This window comes from Dermacentor silvarum, chromosome 1 (genome assembly GCF_013339745.2).
Source record: "Dermacentor silvarum isolate Dsil-2018 chromosome 1, BIME_Dsil_1.4, whole genome shotgun sequence".
NCBI lineage: Eukaryota > Metazoa > Arthropoda > Arachnida > Ixodida > Ixodidae > Dermacentor > Dermacentor silvarum.
Genome location: NC_051154.1, coordinates 50,894,484 through 50,915,261, shown reverse-complemented (window position 1 = coordinate 50,915,261; position 20,778 = coordinate 50,894,484). Strand labels below are relative to the sequence as shown.

At 45.0% G+C, this 20,778-nt stretch overlaps 1 protein-coding gene and 1 non-coding gene across 3 annotated transcripts in view; both read left to right on the top strand.

Annotated features, from left to right (window-relative positions):
- The window catches only part of LOC119462734 (pre-mRNA-splicing factor CWC22 homolog), an 80,485-nt gene that overhangs the window by 52,399 nt on the left and 7,308 nt on the right, over nt 1–20,778 (top strand). For both annotated transcript variants that reach the window (XM_049667813.1, XM_049667814.1), the window contains 3 exons: nt 2,601–2,746; nt 11,013–11,090; nt 13,211–13,363. In XM_049667813.1, coding sequence (XP_049523770.1) covers nt 2,601–2,746; nt 11,013–11,090; nt 13,211–13,363 — 377 coding nt within the window. The remainder of the gene's footprint in view (nt 1–2,600; nt 2,747–11,012; nt 11,091–13,210; nt 13,364–20,778) is intronic.
- Nucleotides 13,423–13,491, top strand: Trnap-cgg (transfer RNA proline (anticodon CGG)). The gene has a single exon. It is a non-coding gene; the product is annotated as a tRNA-Pro (tRNA).

The window sequence follows — 20,778 nt, the reverse complement described above, 5'->3', positions numbered from 1 at the left end:
CCACTCAATATAGCGTCACCTTTACCGTAGCCAGACCCTGCACACCCCTCTACTCTGTACGGGTGTGGTGGTGGTAAAGGCTATTGAATAGCAACCATAGATTACTTCTCGGTAGCCAGGTGCTAGGCGTGGGAATACTGTGACGGCAGGAATGTTTCTCAGTAATTCTCGGGAAAGCATGTCGCTTCCCTTTTTTCCTGTTTGTGGAGGGAGACCGTACACGACGAAGAAACGTCTGTAGACACGAGTTTTTCCTTAGAAAAAAAACCTTGTGTGTAAACTACTTAACAATTTTAGCAAATAGATGTTCCTCAATATGCGGCACCGTGAAATGTCAAACGCAATGGAGATGGACCCTTTTTCAGCCATCATTGAGAGAAATCATGTAACTGCAGCAAGAGAGCACTCTCAAACGTTTTCTAACCATGCAGTGAGGTGCCTATGCTTGGCAGAGTACTATGTTGGGCGAGATGGTTCATAGCTAATTCAATGTAATGCAGTACAAAGCAAGAAACCCTTGGAAGAAGGGGACAGAAAGAGCGCCAAAGTGGTCAAATGTCTTGTTACAAAGAGTACCGTGCACCTAGCCATTCTCCATGCAAACAAGCTCAGAAGGCGAATAATAAAATTACCACAAAAATTTCGTGTAAAAACAAGTGAAGGCGTGTGAAACAGACACATGAAAGGGATTATTGCAATGGCAATGGTGTTCACATATTTGCATGTGTTATATGTTGTGTTTTAGTGCTACAGTGCAGTAGCTGTCGTATGGAATACTAATAAAGACATAGTAAGTCTGAGGCAGTTTCATCACAAAACCTGCAGACTCCTTATATACACAAGCATGCAGGACGAAAATCACCACACAAAGGGAAATACCTCGGTCCAGAAAAAAAGGGGATCACGTTACGTAACCTTCCAGATGAATGGCGAAGCACTGTGTGGAATAAGCGTTCAACGTGCACACTATTATATCAGAAAATGCAACTGCAAAAATGCAATAGAAAATCAAGGTTCTTCGGTGCTGGAGGCTTGTGTTTCTTTCTTTTTGTGTGTGTGTTGCCGACTTTCCGTCACCAAAAGTCCCTAACGTGCCTATCATGTTTGCATCACAAGCCTGTTAGCATTACGCCCTTCCAGGCCATCAGGCAAACATGAATGAGAAACATGGCGTTTGTCATCATGTGTTCGCTGCTTGCTCTATCCTGCGTGACCCCGGTTGAATGTAAAAGTCATGTTAGGATTAGCAGCACAGTAAGCCATTATTTCCATAACTGCAGCAGAAAAGTGTGAATGGCTGTGTGACCTGTAGCATTGTCAGTATGCGCAACAAACCAAATTTCACATGTTCCGACACCTAGTGTAAATGCACATTACCATTGAGTTATGAAATACATGATTTCCAGTACGTGGTCTTCTCAATTAAAGATCTATCGTATTTACTCGCATAATCTTCACACTAGCATAATGCTCGCATCCCCCACATAGGCCATCTTCTTTTTCGAGTAATCGTCGTACCCTCGACAATTACTGCAGCGATTGCTGTCATGCTTGTTGTCGCCAGTGATGATTGCGTGTGGCAGCCGAGCCGAGTTAACTGCCATTTCTTTTTCCAAAGCTTTTCGGTCTTTGCATGCGCAACAGCACGCATGCGTTGGATAGTCTCATATTTCAGCAGCAGAAACGAAAAGAAAAAGAGGAAAATACGAATTGCACGAATAAGGCGGACATTTAGAGAAAGGTATTTTTACCAAATAAACTGTTTTTGCTGTTCCTGCTGTTGTAGAACCTCTATTTTTATTCCAAGGGCCAGTGTGAGCCCTTGAAATTGGACGCCTGTGTCATGAGGAAGTAGAGACACTGTCCTTCACGAAAGCAACAACAAGGGCTGTCGGCGAAACTTCGAAAACATCTGATGGGCTGTGCGCAAGGCTATACACGAGTGCTTGCGATGGCCATCCTAATCATAGTGCTGGCGCAATGAGTGCTAGCAGCGGTGAGCACGTATGCATTTCCTATAGCTAAGTTTGCCTTGCCTTAAGTATTACCATTTCACTGTACTGTGGCTCTGAAAACTTGAATGACATGATCTCCAATACCATGCGCACGGGCTGAGCACGTGCTCCATCGGGTGTGCCATCATGCGAGGTAATGGTGTCACTGTCGGTACCTCATTCAAATTGAACAGAGGTACCTTCTCAAGTGGCGAGCATACTTATAACCAGGCATACCCTTACAAAGCAGACGACATGAGCAAACTATATTTATTTTTTATTTTACTTAGTCACTCTGTTGTAGATAATTCTTTTTTACTCTATCCCCTCTGCTATCCTCTTTCTGTCCTGGAGCAACATGTGGCTGTACATTAGTAGCTGTAGCTTTTTATTAATGTTAAAGGCTTTTAAAGTTCTTTCTGCATCATATTAATTTAAAGGTATATATTTGGAAAGTACCAGAGATGCAGCAGATTTTTGGTTTTGGCTACTGGGAGGGTCCTAGGAGCTGTATGATTATGAAATGATAGACTGCATTCAAGGTGTGATGTTCCTTATGACGTGATTAAATGTAGATAATTTGTCTGTTTTGCTGCTTCTCTACAGCTGAAGAGAATGGTGAGATAATTGACAACACCGAGACTAACCTGGTGGCTCTCAGGCGGACCATTTATTTGACAATTCAGTCAAGCCTCAACTTTGAGGAGTGTGCTCACAAGTTGCTCAAGCTGGAGCTGAAGCCTGGACAAGTGGTGAGGCCCTCTTACCAGTATATAATAGTAATGTGTATGGCTAACTGTCCTGTGTGCGCTCTGTGCAGTCACGAACCACTGTATGATCTGTGCCTCGCAAGGATGGGGTCATTAGGGATGGGCGAATATTCGGTATTGTCGAATATTCGATCGAATAATTCTATATTCGTTATTCGCTTCGATTCGAATTCAGGTATTCGATATTTTCGAATTATTCGGCACTCCTGAATAGGCAGCCAGAAGCCATAACGGTCGGTACCCATCTCGGAGGCTATGCTTCACATCATAGCTGCCATACATCAACCATAAACCTCGAAGGCTATATGTTTTTGCATTAAAGAACCGGAATTGTGCGACGCAAAAGATCAGAAACGGTGCTAGCGTCCAACCCAAACAAAGCGGCGGAGTACGCTTCGCCATAGTCATCAGCGGAAATGGTACCTGAACGACAGAACGCTTTGTGCCTATTTGTGCCATTACTGCGTTTACCGCCGCACATAACAACACGTTGGCCGCGGGATTTCATAGTCTCCATCCATGATCGCGTCGATAGCTGCCGCGGTTTCTTCTGGCACGGTTGCAACAAAAATTAGTTTCGTTTTGACTCAATACACACGTCAGCCGTGTGCCTAAAAAGCTGCGTAGTGGCCATCCATGATCGTATAGAAAGCGACTGTGATTTCGTCTGCAGTTTTTGCAGCAAACGGTAGTTTCGTTCCGACTCGGTGCGTGCGTCGGCCGCGTGCCTTAAGCACCGCAAAGTCGCCGCGGTTGCGACAAACAGTTGTTTCGGTTTGACTCGGTGCAAAGCTGTCGAGGATGATGAACACCAGCTACATTGCGATGGGCATGCGATCTGTTGGCGGTCAGCTTACTGGCGAAAAAATAATCGGAATGTACGCGCGGTAGTGCAAAGCGTGTCGTAAATGATGGCGCGTGCCGTGGCCGTGCTGCGAAGGAAGTCGCGAGGCCTCGATTGCCGCTGCGAGAGCCAATCAGTCGCGAGATAAGAATTGCAGCTTCCACACTACTTTTGTCAAAATAGCAAAAGGATTTGCTCATCCATTACACTAAAAAAATCGTGCTGACGTAGTAAGCATTTGCATATTGTTTTCTGGATACCTTGATAATTCGGCACTCGGTTAATTCGGACATTTGTTTTCGGTCCCGTGAAATTCGAATTAACTAGGTTTTACTGTAATATGTGATATATACTATTTGAACATTCAATTCCAAATTATTCGACCAAATCACTATTCGCTTCGAATTCGCTTCGAACCTCAAATTCACTATTCGCCCATCCCTAGTGGTCATGTAGCATGAAAAAGTTGTGTGATGAAAAAAACAGCTTTACTTATGTCCACATTGGGGCTTGCTCATCTGGATGTTCAGAAAGTGCTTGTGAATGGCAACAGTCATGGAGAAGTTATAATGAGCCGTAGGTTCAGTGTTCAGAGCTGGCAACAGGTCCATTCCAACACTTACACTTAATCATAATTAATGAAATTTACTGCCATTACAGTCCAGCAGTAGATAAATTATTTCACTTCGCAATTACCTTTACAGCCTAGGCTTTAGTGTAAAGCCTAGGCATTGCGCATAAAGTTTAAACAAAAACCCCAAATGCATGGTTAACTTACATACTTTTGAATAAATAGCTCTTATGTAGTATACAGCAGTATTTTTCAAACCATTGGCCAGTCATAACATAGCTGTTATGACTGGCTTCCAAAACATTCTATGGCACATTTTCACACATTATTATGAATGTGAGTCTGCATCGAAACAAATTACTATCCTAGCTGATTGACTCTGCGCTGCCTGTCAAATAAAATGTGAGCATTATATTTATGTAGTGAAACCTAAAAGCTCGTAGCATCGTGAAACGCCAGGAGAATGTTTTAGGGAAGTCAATAGTGGTGTCCTGAAAATTTGATGATTCACAAGTAGTTCGTGAAGTAGTGCTACACAATGTTGCATATCCAAGAATCTGCTAAGTCTGGCAATCATACTAGCAGTATTTTTTTTTATATATAAATAAAATAAACATGTGCTTGGGACCTCCAAAATACTTTGTTGTACAGGTCACTTTGTTGTAAAGGTTGCGCATTGTACTGCTCGCACTAAAGCAGGCTAAGCACGTTCAAGAAAATAAAACCTTTATTTCACATGAATTCAAGAGAGACAGTGAAATAAGTCACAAATATTTTTGTGCACACTTTGTCTGACAGAATTTAGGACTGCAGCCAACCTTATTGCATTGTGCATGCTCCACGGTGAAACGCAGCAGCTACACAAACTAAAGTTGCTGATAGTCTAATACTGCTAATATTCTCTTTCTTTTCTTGCCTACAAAATTCTTCGTTCGTTTACAGGATCTTCGTCACTGTTGCCTTCATTGACATTCATGATTTTTCCACCTTAGCTGGCATTGAAGACTTCGTCAATCGTCAGTTACGATTACATCATCACATTTTTATCAACTGCGACATATTCGTCAGCCGTAGCACCTGCTGATGTGCTGAAAGAAGCAGTGTACGTGTTGAGCGATTTCTGGAGCAGTGCAGCAGGACTACTTCTAACATCGGCACACTCTTCAATTGCATCGTTAGCGCTGAGCGCACCTTAGTGACATCTGCAGAAAGCAGTTATGGAACTATTACATGGCGTTCATGGTAGAGCAACAAATCTGTCATTGGGGATGCCTAAATATTTTTGTTTTACAGGCAAATTCATTGTAGTGGTCTTCGTTGTAGAGGCGATCACAGTACATATGAAAGATAGGAATTCAGCTGGTACCTAATTAGTCCTTCGTTATAAAGGTGATTTCGCTGTAGATGCGTCGACTGTAAAGAACAAAGATGCTGTGTTGCTTCTGAGCCACATTGATCATAGCTAGAAGATAGGCTGTTGACACTTGCAGTCTTCATGGATATTTCCAAAGCATATACAGTAAAAGCTCGATGATACGATCACGGCTAATACGAATTTCCGGATGATACAAATTTTTCGGTGGTCCCGGCCGAGCCCCATTACTTTGCAACGTGCTAGAGAATGGTTGTTACGAATCGATTTTCAGCCTGCGTCGGTTGATACGAATAAACGCCGCCCCACCGACGGCCGCGAAAGAGAACAGTGCGCAGTCACGCGCTTTCTCTCCTTCTCTTTTGGTGCGGAGGCGCGGCGCCGGACAGCGCGGACTCCGCGACTGGGCGCGAAGAGTTTGAAGCAGTAGCGCTTCAAGAAATAAATGCTTTTCACGTACATGTGCCTGAGTGAGTTCACCTCTGGCTCTTTAATTTAGCTACAGTCGAATCTCGTTAATTCGAATACGCTTATTTCGAACATACCGCGCACTGACAATGCTCTTAGCAGCGCGCCAACGCGGAGGCGCCTCCGACCGGCATTGCTCCGACACCGCCATAGGCTCCGTACAGTCGAGTTTGCGGCTGCTCTGGCGCCATCTGGCGCAGCGACGCAACAGTGTTGGGAAGTGGGCGCCGCAGCTCGGCCGGCTCGATGAGTGTTCTTTCCCGCGCGCTACATTTAGTCTCGGCCACGGTTGAAGCCGTTTTGCTTTGTTCACCAGCCTCCTTATTTTTTTATACGTCTTGCAACGGTGCAATGGCATGCGCTTCATCGGCAAGCGTCGGAGGTGAAAAAAAAAAAGGCAAGTGGTACTGGTGATACTGCTGCATAAAGGGCTGTCACAACCACGAAGGCCAGCCCGGGATAAAGTTGTACAGGTTTCCTGGCAAATCTTATGAGATCGAACGGCGAAAGAAATGGGTCGCAGCTGTGAGGAGAGTAAAGTAAGTCAGCTTCTTTGATATTTGTGACAAGGTTTTGTTCTGTAAAGTGTGCTACACATGTGCGTTTCACAGCTCGTTGTGCGACGCCAGCGGCCATGGCCAGCTGCTGAACATTTAAAAGAAATTTGTCACGACTTTGCTGATTTGACGACTGCTTGCCGTTGTCTTAGCATTCGGTATGATCAGCATAGCACTGGGATGTGCGATGAGCAATATTTTATGCCAAGAAAGCCTATTTTGAGCTGGCGAGCACTAACTCGACGATCCTCGTTTCGGCCGCTGGCGCTTGAGAGGCGCGGTTTCACATGGTGCGTTTTTTCTTGTGATATACATTTGCGATGTATCATTGTAAAAGCAAAGCGCGTATGCAGCGAAAGGAATTTGCATGCGATATCGTATCTCGTGAAAGGGGCCTAATGAGCCTCAATCATTGTACATGATGAAGAACGAACATTCGCGTCATGTAAATTAAGATCGCCTAGTTAATAAATCTCGTTTATCAGCGCAGCAGGTGGCTCCGACTGGGTCCCAAACGAGTCAACGAGGATAGCATGGTCACTGCCATATGATCCAACAATCCGAATCGTTTAGCTCACTCGACATGACTGTGCTGACGACAGCCTACGAGTTAGCGTGTAGCTGCACGCGGTCCAGATCGAGCTGTATGACAATCTAAAGTAACAGTGTGACAGGGGCCTCAAATGATAGGCCGCGGCGTACAACGCGCCGGAGCGAAATGAGGCATGCATTGCCAACAGTGAGGCGTCGATTAAAAATCGGTTTCAGGGTGTCATGTTTTCAGGGTGCCAGTTTAGTGACTTCAATTTTAGTATAACAGTAAGCTTTACTCACGTGAAGGATGACGTCGTATACTTGCTTTCCCTGTTGCGAATGGCACTTCGCGTGAACGTCCACGCCGTCTTTCACACAAGCAACATGCGAAGCAGCGTAGAGCTTGTCTCCGCTGGTTAACGCTGCACCGTGAAAGTAATCGTCTATTCCTTTAATAGGCCTGAACCCCGCAAAAACTATTTGTGCCATCACAGAGGGCCACGCTTGTACTTTCACGTACACACACGCACAAAAAAAGCGGATCGCGGATATACGTGCGGCTTTCGGAGGCGTGTATACGTAGTTCCGAAATCTCGCTGTCTTTCCCCCTTCCCAGGTTCGCGCCGCCCGCCACATGCGACGCTGAGCATCGCGCCACCGCTGCTGCGCAGCAGCGCCGCCTGTTCACTGTACGGAGCCTATAGAGCAAAAGCTCAGGGGAGACCTCTCAATGCCACGCGCAAAGCAACAGGGGGAAAAAAAAAAAAAGAACCCGCGGCGCAAATTTCCCCCTCTCTCAAATTGCAAGGTCGCCGTTTCTGCATCGCGCCGGAACAAGCGTGTACGTGCCGACTAGAGTGTTCTAGCACACACTAGTGCCGACGTCTCAGCCACGCGGATAAAATGGCAGTGAACCCTTCTCCTCTATTTTCTAGTCACATGTTGACCTTGCACGCTGCGGCAGCAGCGCAGAGGGAAGCAGCGGCGGAGGCACAGTCGGGCCAACGAAACTGCCAGGCCCGCAAACGCTCGCTTCCCGATAACGGCAGAAAACGAAACTTCAGGGGGCGGCTAAAATAAGCTGGCGCCGGCACGGAGATGTGCGCACGGAGTCGAAAGTGAGAGAGCTACGAGGGAGTTTAGAGGGAGGGCGAGGGGAGCCACCGAAGCGGCGGAGTTGACACGGCCAAATCCGCTTCCCTGCCGCCCTCCTCCCTCACCTTCGACGGTCTCCATGCGCACCCGTGTGCCGGCGCCGCCCGCTCGCTCCCTGAAGCTTCGTTTTCTGTCGTTATCGGGAAGCGACCGTTAGCCGGCGTGGGCAGTTTCGTGGCCCGCGCTTGCTATGCGCTTGCGCGCTGCGATATTTCACGACTCGCACCGTTCGTGCATCGTGCTATGGTGCACGAATACTTCAAAAATACGTCCTTTTAATCCGAAAAAATTTTCGGGCCCCTTTGAGTTCGAATTATCGAGATTCGACAGTAGTTTTAATTGTGTTTCGATGATACGAATTTCGGCTAATACGAATATTTTTCGTGACCCCGTGAGATTCGTATCATCGAGCTTTTACTGTACATGCAGTTGTATACTGCAGGCAGTTCATTATCATCATCATCAGCTTATATTTATGTCCACTGCAGGACGACAGCCTCTCCTTGCGATCTCCCATTACCCCTGTCTTGCGCTAGCCGATTCCAACTTGCGCCTGCAAATTTCCTAACTTCATCACCCCACCTAGTTTTCTGACGTCCTCGACTGCGCATCCCTTCTCTTTGTATCCATTCTGTAACTCTATTGGTCCACCGGTTATTCTTCCTATGCGTTACCTGGCCTGACCAGCTCCATTTTCTTCTCTTAATATCAATTAGAATATTGACTATCCCTGTTTGCTCTCTGATATGCACTGTTCTCGTCCTGTCTCTTAATGTTAGACCTAACATTTTTCTTTCCATCGCTCTTTGTGCGATCCTTAACTTGTTCTCGAGCTTCTTTGTTAACCTACAAGTTTCTGCCCCATATGTTAGCACCGGTAGAATGCAATGATTGTACACTTTTCTTTTCGACAGTGGTAAGCTCCCAGTCAGGATTTGGCAATGTCTGCCGTATTTTTTTTTTCTCATGATCAGGGTCCCCTGTGAGTAATTCACCTAGATAAACATACTCCTTTACAGACTATGGAGGCTGACTGGTGATCCTGAATTCTCGTTCCCTTACCAGGCTATTGAACATTATCTTTGACTTCTGCATATTAATCTTCAACCCCACTCTTACACTTTCTCGGTTAAGGTCCTCAATCATTTGTTGTAATTCGTCCCCATTGTTGCTGAATAGGACAATGTCACCTGCAGGCAATTGTTCTCAGCCAATTGTGAGCTATAGGCATAGCAGGGACATCTTGTATTTCATCCGTGCCTGCCTCCAAGATCTGGTTATAAGAGACTAGGGAATATTCTGAGTGAGGAACGATTCATTTCCTGCAGAGTGCTGCAGGGGAGTGTTCTATGGACAATGTTGCCATTGGATACTCAAGGGAAAAAAGCCAAAACTGAAGTCAAAGTTAGCCATGTCATTTTTTTTTTTTTTTTTGCCTGATTTGCCACGACCATAAAAGAAAAAAGTAGAAAGTCAAGGCTGTGAATACACATCATCGCACATAAATGCTTCTGCATCATTAGTTTAATAAAAAAAACTTGCAGGACGCTTAAGCTTCGCCTTTAAGAGTGGAACGCGATAGCATTCAAAGATCCCCGACTACTTCTCATGCTTTCCGGCAACTGCAGCTTATGCAACTATAATGTTGACTGAGAAACGCTGGCAGCGAACGCCATGCACGAAGGCATGCTTTCTGATACAAATGCGGCCTCTTCCATGGGCTGATCCCGGAGATAGTACGCAGGCGCGCCAAACAAATTACGTAATTTTCAATTGTATGGCATTTTTAATATTTTAGTCTGAGAATATTTAACATAAAAGGCATGTGCTGGCGGTGTTTTGGTTCATCACATTTGTTTGTGGGCTTGATAGCAAGGCTTGGCATATTCGTATACCTAAATATATGTGCATATTTTGTGTAACGGACAACGCCGCCAACACCGTATTTTCTGTGACACAGCGCCCTTAACTTTGTTGCATTAATAATCCCCCCCCCCCCTACTCTAGTTTGGAGGGCATGTTGCTCCTTCTGCCAATTGCAGCTCAGACTTTATCTTAAGAATTGCTATTTGCAGGTTCAGGTTCATCTTGTTTTTAAACTCTCTTTCTTAAAAACATTTATGAAACAGACAGGCTAATGTTTAGCACAAAGTTAGTATGAGTTTGTTTTTCAATTTGTGACTTCCTCATGGCATGTAGTGCTGCCACATTCTCTGAAGGTGATCATCGCGTTATTTTATACACAATGCATGTGTTTATGTAAAACATCAGAGGTTGTTTGGGGCCCTTTAAACAAACGGATACATTGAAATTTTAAATAGGACACTTTGTGCACAATCGCTGATTAAACACAGAACTCCCCAAGGCACATTTGTTAGTGTAACAAATCAATTCTTCTGTTAAACTGTTGCGTTGGCTTCTTAGCCTGCTTCACATATTTCAATCACCAGCAGCATGTTGTGGCAGAGTGTATGCTCAAATGCGATCACACAACCTATATAGCATCTTGTATTTAGAAATTCCACGTTATGCTGCGTTAATAGCAGTGGCAAGAAACTTGAGTCTCTTCTTTAGTCATTATTTTGATAAAATACACCGCCACTATGATGGCGTCTAATAATCACTAACTATTTTAGCAAGCGCACCTCTGCTGTCATACCTGTATTTATAATAAAGAGAAAGCTGGCACATCTGTATTTTCTCTGTTGCAAGCACTTAATACTTTTGCTTTTCTCCTGGTGCTTTAGAGTGAAATGTGCCATATGATTCTTGACTGCTGTGCCCAACAGCGCACATATGAAAAATTCTTTGGACTGTTGGCCCAGGTATGTATTTATTTGCACAAGTGAGTGCACTATATTTTTATCATTGTCACAAATTTAAAGTGTGACTTTGCATTTAATTATTTACATTTTCAAATTATACAACAAATTATTTGTGTAGAAACATCATATGCAACTAAGAGGGGTAAGTGAGAAAAATGACCTATAAATGTCATGAAATAAAATCTTAGATAAAAGGAGTGACTTTGAATATGGCGTTGTGCATTTTGTCAACAAACCATAGAATTTTGTTTTCATATTAATGTGTGTAATTAATAAATAGTGTTAATGCATCAAGCCCATTTCACATTTTGGGGATTCGCATTTATTTCACATACCCTCAACACCGAGGCACTGTAGAGGGGAGTGGGTTGCACAATTTGAAAAAGAACAATAGCAGAATGTAGCCATGTTATACAATTTTTGTGGCAAAACATAAATACAAAAATTGGGAGGACGCTTAAGCTTCGCATTTAAGAGTGGAATGCGATAGCATTCAAAATCCCTGACTGCTACTCATGGTTCCTGACAGCTGCAGCTTATGCAACCGTAATGGTTACTGGCAAAATTTGGCGGCGAACGCTATGCACGTAGGTGAGCTTTGTGGCAGAAACGCGGCCTCTTGCTTGGGCCGATCCCGGAGATATTGCACAGCCGCGCCAAAGAAATTACATCATTTTCAGGTTTCCGTATTTGTTTCACACTTTTAATATTTCAGTCTTAGAAGATTTAACATATAAGGCATGCGCTGTGGGTGTTTTGTTTCATGAAAATTGCTTGTGGATTGTCATTCTCAGAATTCCGAGAAATAGCTTTGCCAAGAATGCAAGACAAGGTATGAGCAACATTAATGATGGAATGGTATGGCATACCTAAACGTGGTTGCGGATGATTTTCTCGGCCGTGGGTGCCAATGCCGACGCCGGATTTTCTGCGAAATGGGGCCCTAAATGCTATCGCGGAGAAATATCGAACAGACTACCGACAACGTAACAAAAAAAAGGGGGGGGGGTGAAGAGAGGGGGGGGAATGCACCAAATGATCACGCGCAATTATCGCAGTAAACGTGCATGGATAAAGAATACAAAAGAAAGAGTAATCAGACGTAGATACAATGTTGAGTGGAAGATGGTTCCAATCGTTATATGTGTGTAGTATGAAGGAATATGAAAAAGTCTTTGTGTTACAGAAAATGTGTCGAACTTTGTGTTGATCATCAGTCTGAGATGAGCGATAAGTGGGAGGCACGACAAGTTTGCTACGCATTAACGAATAGTGGTAGACCTTATGAAAAAAGGCATAGGGGTAAAACTGGCGGTGCAGCGATAGGTTTGTTAGTGATAGGCTGTTTCATTGCTGTCATTTGCTGTGTTTCATTGCTGTCAAGATTAGAAAGTTTCTGGGAATCCCTTAAGTCCAGCTCAGCCACTTAGCTGTTCACCAGAATCATTGTTGGTTGAAAGCTTATTGCTTTCGTTGGAATTCAGCGTGTTCCAACGTTGTTTTGGGTTCCTTAATAAGAGATCAGGCAAAAGATGAGTTTGAAAGTATTTCATTACAGCATACATAGCTTCGGCATACTCTGCTTACCAGTATGATATGTTGCCCAGTGATCAGATCTGTTTCTCAACTTTGCCACTTGAAAAAGACATTTCTCTTTATTACAAAGGCATTTATATTTGTACTTTTGCATGATGCAGCAACCAGCACAGCACCTCAATTGCACAACTGGTGTTTTGTAAATTCACTCCAGCAAGAGACTACAGGAAAAAATTACTCATGGGAGGTGTGCCATGTTTTCCAATAAATCCACTACTGCAGGCTTATCCTGTCAACATGCAAAGAAAGTGGTGTCCCTCAAAGTGATCGATAGAGAATACAGGTCATGCTTGCCTTGAACATTAGGTAGCAAACTGTTTGATTTGTTGCCTCTGTTCATCACTGAACTTATGAAACTGCTTTATTCATTAAATAAAATATCCACTGTCTTAAGATAGTAAGACTTGTGAAAAGGGGAATTTAAAACTAAGTTTGACGTATAGCATAGGCAAGACTATTGCTCCTCCGTTCAGCACTGTGCATGAAATAATGTGTGGATTCTTTCTTGTTCTAACCTTTTACAGCGTTTCTGTCAGTTGAAAAAGGAGTATGCAGAGCCTTTTGAGCAGATATTCTTGAGTTCATATGACACCATTCACCGTTTTGAGACAAACAAGTTGCGCAATGTTGCCAAGTTCTTCGCCCATCTTCTTTTCACAGATGCCATTCCATGGAATGTAAGTAGTTTGACTGTAGCTTTGTAGTTCTTATAGTTGGTCATATAAGTGACTGTGCAGCCGTGGCTTAGTGGTAGAGCGCCCGCCTCGGCTGCGGGAGGCTATGGGTTCGATTCCCACCGTCGCCGGGCACCCACTGGTTCAAATGGGTAGAGGCGTGCCCCGGCCTGGCGTTCGGCTTTCTTCAGGGGTGATTTGCTTGGGAAAGGAGCCTGCGCCCTGAATTCCCGTCGAAACCAACGTGAGCACGGAAAAAAAGTGATGTCTGGGCCGCTCCCATGGCGGTCATTTCCCATGGGTCATTTCCCATTTCCCAAGCACCTATTGAGGTGGGGGCACCTTCGGGTTGAGGTCAAACACCCCTTTTTCCAAGTGTTGAGGTTCCATAATGGCCGAGCACCAGGCCGGGAGCGCGCTTGTACCTATTTTACCGGTAGGTACCCGGCGGCAGCACTTGCCTCCCACAGCAGCGGCGGATGCTCGTCTACAAGGCCGTCTGTGGTTGGGCAAGAGGCGCCCAGAGACAAGAGCTGAAGTCTCTATTGGGCCCTCTTTCGAGATGTGGACCCCCACGACAGCCGAGCACCAGCCTAGGGGACATCTCTACCCATTAGAAAAGCCGGTGGGTTCCCGGCGGCACCGGGATTTGAACTCGGTACCTCCTGCATACGAGGCGGATGCTCTACCGCTAGGCCATCGCTGTGGTAAACAGACAGATAGACAGTTAATTGATTTCTTTTTAGCTAGGTATCTTTATACATGTGGGTGTGTCTTATTCTAGTGTAAGTTTTATTTGCTGCTGTATTGAGGCATAGTAGAAAGGCAGTTTGCTTAACCACATTTTATTGAAATTCTTTAACATTTTTTTATCCCCCTAGAAAAAAAGTTAGGAAGAGGTGTTTTTATTTTTTTAATGGTTCAAAATAACATCTTGATTTAATGACACGTTTGCACGTTGAACATGCATTTTGGCACCCTCTGCTATAAGTATCCACGCAGAATTTGCTAGCAAAATGCATTACTGTGCCATTCTCTGGCCTAGAACCTTGTCCATATCTGTGTTTGGTGCATTGCATTTGTGCTCATGTACACAAGTGAAACAAGAATGAGGTTCTGCAGACAGACAGCAACAGCCTAAATTAACCTTTTCGACCCTGGTGTCCTCAAATGAGAGCAAAACCAAAAACCTGTTTCTGACACCATAAACAACGAAACAAACGAAAAATGAGTCTCGAACAACTTTCAAGATATCTCCAGCTTCATGTGCATGAGATCTTGCTCTTTGGTGTTTGTCAGAACTCCTGCAAAAGACAACAAAGATGGAAGACGACCAAGTTGATGCTGCCCCCCCCCCCCTCCCTTTTCTTTTTCTTTTGTTTGTTTGTTTTTACTCACCGTCCGCACTCTGTCTGATGTGATGCGAATTTAGAAGACTGTTATTAACTCCCTATAGAAAGTAAAATAATCAAGACATTCTGCACACGTGCATAGGTCAGTCACTGCATGTATAATATGTGTCTTAAATTGAGGACGCGAGGCCAAGTCTTACATGAGATGGTAGTGCACTGCCGTGCACTACAGCTGTATCTCTTTATTTTTAGGTGCTGCTCTTAAGCCTTGCTTGTTTTACTCAGTGAAGAAAGAGCCACAGGTCTCGATTCTTGCCGCTCTAAGATGCGGATAAAATGTTCGCCGACTTGATAATGGAAATCTATCAGACATTAGGACATTGATGATGAGGAAGACAACAACTTCATTTTTGAGGAAACCTAGCAGTTACCAACTCCTGGCTTGAGTATCGGCGGCATGCTATCCAAGGGATAAGCATTAAGCGATCAAATGGACCTTCTGGATATCACTCTCTGTGTTTTGGATGCTTTAGCAAAAGCTGGTGTGGCTGACATGCCACGAAAGCGTGAAAGGTCATCTTCTTCCCTAGTGCTGCAATTGGGAAAGTTAATGTGGTAACCAAAGGGCCACCGGAAGATGTGAGATACAACCCTAATTGTTCACAAATTGTTCACTGGCCTTTTGCAAGAAACAGAGCAGCAGCGCTGCAAGCTTGAAGGCTGCAAGGGGAAACTAAGAATGAAATGTGACAAGGTTCATCTCTCTGAAGTAATTGCTTAAAAGAATTCCACACGCATTACCGTTAAGGTTCGGCTAACTTTAGCCTGATGATTAGCACCTTTTTCTGCATCAAACTGTCGACAAGCTGTAAAATAAACTCTAACACAAAGCTTCACTTGTGCCTCAACTACAACCACTTGGCCCTGATGTCCTGATTTGTTTCTAAAGACTTTACATGAAACGAAACATAAGCAATTTTTTTTTTTTCGTATATTTGGGTATCTTATGCGGTAAGGAAGCCAAAAAACACAACTAAAAAATATATGTGCAAATAAAATGTTCCAGAGCCAAAAAGGTTAAAGGTGTATGAATGATCTTCTGTATAGTTAGCAAGAGGAGGCATTTTTTTTTTTTTTTTTGTATGTGATTTGTGCATGCTGGCATTGGCATGATGGAATCCTCATGCAGCACAAATAATAAACAGTTGTAACATGCACAAAATAGGCTAGTGTGATGTGTACAGGGGTGCTACAGCTGTGCCAATTGCGCCATTTTGATGCAATTTCATATTTTTGTGCTGAGCTGCGTCAAAACCGTGATATATGTTGATATTGCGCCATGCTGCGGCAAAACGCCCGACTTGCCGCGAAAATTTTCAGTTACGCTAGTTTTAGCGGGAAACAAAGACCGTGTTGGCAACATGCAGCTTGAACATTGTCAGCCAATTTAGTCCGATCCAGTAGCGCAGACAAGATCCAAACACAGACGAGACGTTGGCGTGTTTTGTGGTGGGCACCGAAGAATATTCTTGCTGCTGGTTGCAGTGCGGCATGTTGTATATGCAGTAAAATCTCGCTGAGACACGGAGTGCACGTTGCTTGCAGTAACGAAAGCAGTTCGCCATTGCCACGTTGACTCAACAAGATCCTCGCTGTATCCGTGCATGCGGTCACGAGCGGAGCAGGAACGAATACTCCACGGGAAACTAGCCTGTATGGTATACAGCAAGCGACCCGGCACTGACGGCGTGAGCTTTGTAGGCGACGCAGTGCACCAAACTAGCAAGGGTTCGGTTCCACGCGGCAACAGGCACCGTGTTGCAATGAACCGGCGCCGATTTTCGCTGTACACCACCGAAACGCCAAAAGATTGTTAAACAGTTGCTGCATTTTTCGACTACTGCCGGAACGTTGCGACACATCGTCAGAAAGAAAAAACGAAAGGGAACCACTTGCGGAGAAATGCATGTGTACTTTCCAAATGTTGGGAAAAAATTGCGTGCATTCAATTTCGCCGGGTGCGGCCTAGGTCAACCGCGCACGGTGAAACTGAATGCGCGCTCCGAACAACGATCTATGATCGCGCTCTGCCCTCACCTACGCTGCTAATGTGAATTACCGTAGGTACTCGCATTATGAACGCACTTTTTTTTTTTTTTTTTCCAGAAATCCAATGCAAAGTTGGAGTGTGCGTTTGTTATGCGGGGTAAATTTTATGATGTTTTATGAGTAGTGTTCTTTGTGAAACTGCTCCAAATTTGGGATTTAGTGCTCCAAAACGGAGTTTTTTTTTTCCATAACCTGCTCCAAATTTGGATTTTCCTGCTCTAAAAATTGCTCCAAATCCTATTTTGGCTGTTGCACCACTGTGTGTATATAACTTTGTTTCCATCTGGATACAGTTTTTGGTGAGCAGTGAACAGAGTAGCCACTGAGTTGCTCCACGCTTTGTACTATACTCATTGGTGTGTGTCACATTTTCGTTTTTAAAAAAGGGGGAGAACTCTTGAGTTGTTTAATAGATTTTTGAAGTCATTTGCATTTCACAAGCATGCTGAAAAACTTAAAGAACATTCAAGCTAATGAAAGTCAAAGAAAATTGCCATATGTGGTGGTGGTAGAATGACTGGGAGCAATTGGTAAATCTGTTTCCTATTTTAAAAATAAATGTACAATTACAGTTGACATGTATTTTTTCTTCAAGAAAATGACCATTGTGAGCTGCTTTCAGTGAATATGAATTCAATGAAGGGTAAGGCATATGGGTGTGGTGTATGCTGTGCCTCAGCTTTATACCATGTCTCTTGCTCTGCCTGCAGCAATTCCACATTCAGTTGCATGAGGCACAGTCAAGGTAACCATAATTTATTTCTTGTCATCATAACAATAAAGACTGGAAGAGTATTATGTAACTTTCCAGCATTGTCCCGCCTCCACTTGCATTCAAGACATATCTAAAGCATCACCGTAGATGCCACAGGAGGAAACAACTCTTGTGGTTGACTACAGAACCATGAATTCACCGCCACCTTCAGCTCATTGTTTGAATGGAACCCAAGAGCTGCTTCGGGGGGTCTGAACAAATGAGTATCATTGGCAGAAGATCTGGCAAATACGGTGGATGCGGATTGCACTCGAAACACTGGTCTTTGATTTCTTCCACAGCCTTGTGGGCTGTCAAATGCATCAGTCAAACCTAACTCCTCTAAAATTTCCAGTTTTTTTTTCTCTCGTGCACTTGCTAAATGGACATGCTGGGTCCTCCATTTTGACAAGTACGACGGCAGAAGCCCAGGGACTACAGGAAGGCTCGATAATGTCCTTTTTCAAGCATCGTTTTTACTTCCTGTTGGATAACTGCTCGTTTCAACAGTGAAACACGATATGGACGTCGGGGAATATAGTTCGCATCGCCAGTATTTATCCGATGGGTCACGACAGACGTTTCACCTAAGGCTCGACCTAATCATCCTGCAGAGCGCTAATTACAGCCAGTTAGATCCCCTGTGGCACCACTTGCGCGGTTAGCGCGAAATTGACAAGGGGAAGGCAGCTGCGGTTGCCAGTAATTATCAGCACAGTGTGCGGAACGGTAACACCTTGTGTAAGCATAACGGCCAGAATTGGTGCGACCATGTAATTGCCGTCAGGTATGGCTGGTGTGGAAAAAATGTCGACGTGTGTCACAGATTTAAGCGGTAGAGTGCAGCTTAAACGGCTTGGAGGAGGGTCCACAGGGTCGGCAAGAAGAGGCAAGTCAAGATGAAGTGAGCCGGCGGAACTGGCAAGAAAATTCAGACCAAGAATGAGTTCGTGAGGGCAATGCTCGATGACGGGGAAGAGAACGACGGTGTGTCTCTCGGCAATGGTGAGTCGGGCAGAGCACATGCCAACAATATCGACAGTCCCTCGGTCAGCCACTCATACAGCTCGGTTCAGGGCAGGCATCAGTACTTCCTTGAGCCAACGGCGAAGAGCAGCACTCATAAAGCACACATTCACCCCGGTTTCAATCAACACGCACACAGGAACATTGTCAACAAGAACATCCAAAAGATTCTGGTTCGTGGGCAAGGTCAAGCAAGGATTTCGTGCCTATGTCTTCAATGCAGCTCCGGAAGCTGCACTGTCTATTTTTTCAGTTGGGGCAGCTGCGAATAGGTTGGGGAATGAGCACGGCGTGATTGGGGAGAATGAGATTGACGGCGGGAGGGAGAAGGTGAGCGGGAGGAGCAGGGCCGTGTTAGAGGTGTTGCAGGGTCAGATGATGGGTTGGGCTAGAAGGAGCGAATGAAAAAGACGAACTAGAGGGACAAGGGTGGTAGTCAGAAGAATAGCGTGTCGGAGAAGTTCAGCGGCTGCGGCAGTGGCGAGCGATATGTCCATTCCGTCGGCAGTTAAAACAGATCGGCTTGTCGTCCACGGTGCACTATTCGGACGGGTTGCGCTGTCCGTAAGAGGAGCGAGGTGGGAACGTGCGTGGAGAAGAAGGTTCCGAGCACACGGGACGAACAGAGTGCAGGCCGACGTTTGACAACTCTTGACGGACGACGGCCTGTATCAAGGAGATTGTCGCCTTAGAATGATAAGAGGACGGGAATGCAGGGGTTGCTGGTTGTGCTGCGTCGACCTCATGACAAATGATGCGGGTTAAGTTGTCACATCGCGAAGGTTGGTGGAAGAGGTCGTCACAAGATGACGTAGCAGCTGTGTTGGGAAGTCGCATGATGTGTTGGGATACCTGGAGGCTTTTAGCATGCTCGAGATGGCGGCACTCCTTGAGGATCGTATCGATGCTGGTGACGTTCGTAAACACCAGTAAATTGAAGGCGTCATCAGCAATGCCATTGGGGCCCAAGACATCCAGAATGTACGACACGTAGGACTCGATCGACGTCTGTACACGTGTGGCAAGGACCTTCTTGGCATTGAGTTGGCGACCGAAAGGATTGCCAAAAAGCTCGCGGAGCTGCTTTTTGAAGAGATCCCCAGCTCGAGATCTCCTTTTCGTGAGTCTGGAACCATGCCTGTGGAACGTCATCGAGGTGGAAATGAACTTTTGCAGGCATAATAGTCGGATCCCACCTGTGACTGGTGCTGACACGTTTGTACAAGTGGAGCCAGTCGTCAACATCATGACTGCCGACTCCGGTGAAAACACTAGGATCCAGAGGGGAAGGGGGAAATGGTGACGTAGGTCAAGGCTGCAGGCGTAGAGGCTTGCGTAGATGAAGTGCCGCCAGCAGGAGCTGACGGTGGCATTGTCACCGTTGCGACTGCTGCGAAGCTCCATGATAGGTACGGGGAACGTCCACCTCCACCAAATAATGTTAAATAATGTTACGTGTAGCTGATGCCCAAGGCTATTTACAATTTATTTGCACAGAAGCCAACGGAGGCTAAGATGGCGACACTATATCAAGTGGGGACACATCGTCTTCCTCCTTTTGAGTGCAGCCACGCTGTGGCGGGTGTTCCGTATCAGTATAAATAACATTTCCTATGGTTATCAGTGGCCTTTTCACCCACTGCAACCAAAAATTCCTCCTTTATGTGTGCTCCTTAGTTTATGTCAGGTAGCAGTGCCAATTCGTGCAATTCTCTCTAGTGCAGAATCGAACATTCACATTGCGTTGGCCTATGGCGAGAGTAAACATTTGTATTGTGACATTATGGTTACTTTCTGACCGTGCCTCGTTGGCTGGAAAATTTTCATAATAGAGCGGTCAAACTTATCTGCAAACAATACTCAATGGAAGTCAGGTTAATGGGACTGAAAGCTGATCTCTTGGATGACACTGTTTTCAGAAAAGGCAGGAAATGAGTAGTTAGACTGTAGTTACTACGACTTCACAGAAATTTGAAAACAATTAGTATTTCAAGCAACCACGCTATGTGCCACCCAGGAGGGACTACAAGCACAAGACAAGAAAAATATGTATGTCTACCACAATTACTCGTGTAAGGCACGCATTTCTTTTTAATGTTTTTACTGGTGTGGGCCTTACATAGGGTAGGCTTATGGCTAATCATTGAAGCATCGAACCGCACCCCGACTGCCTTGCA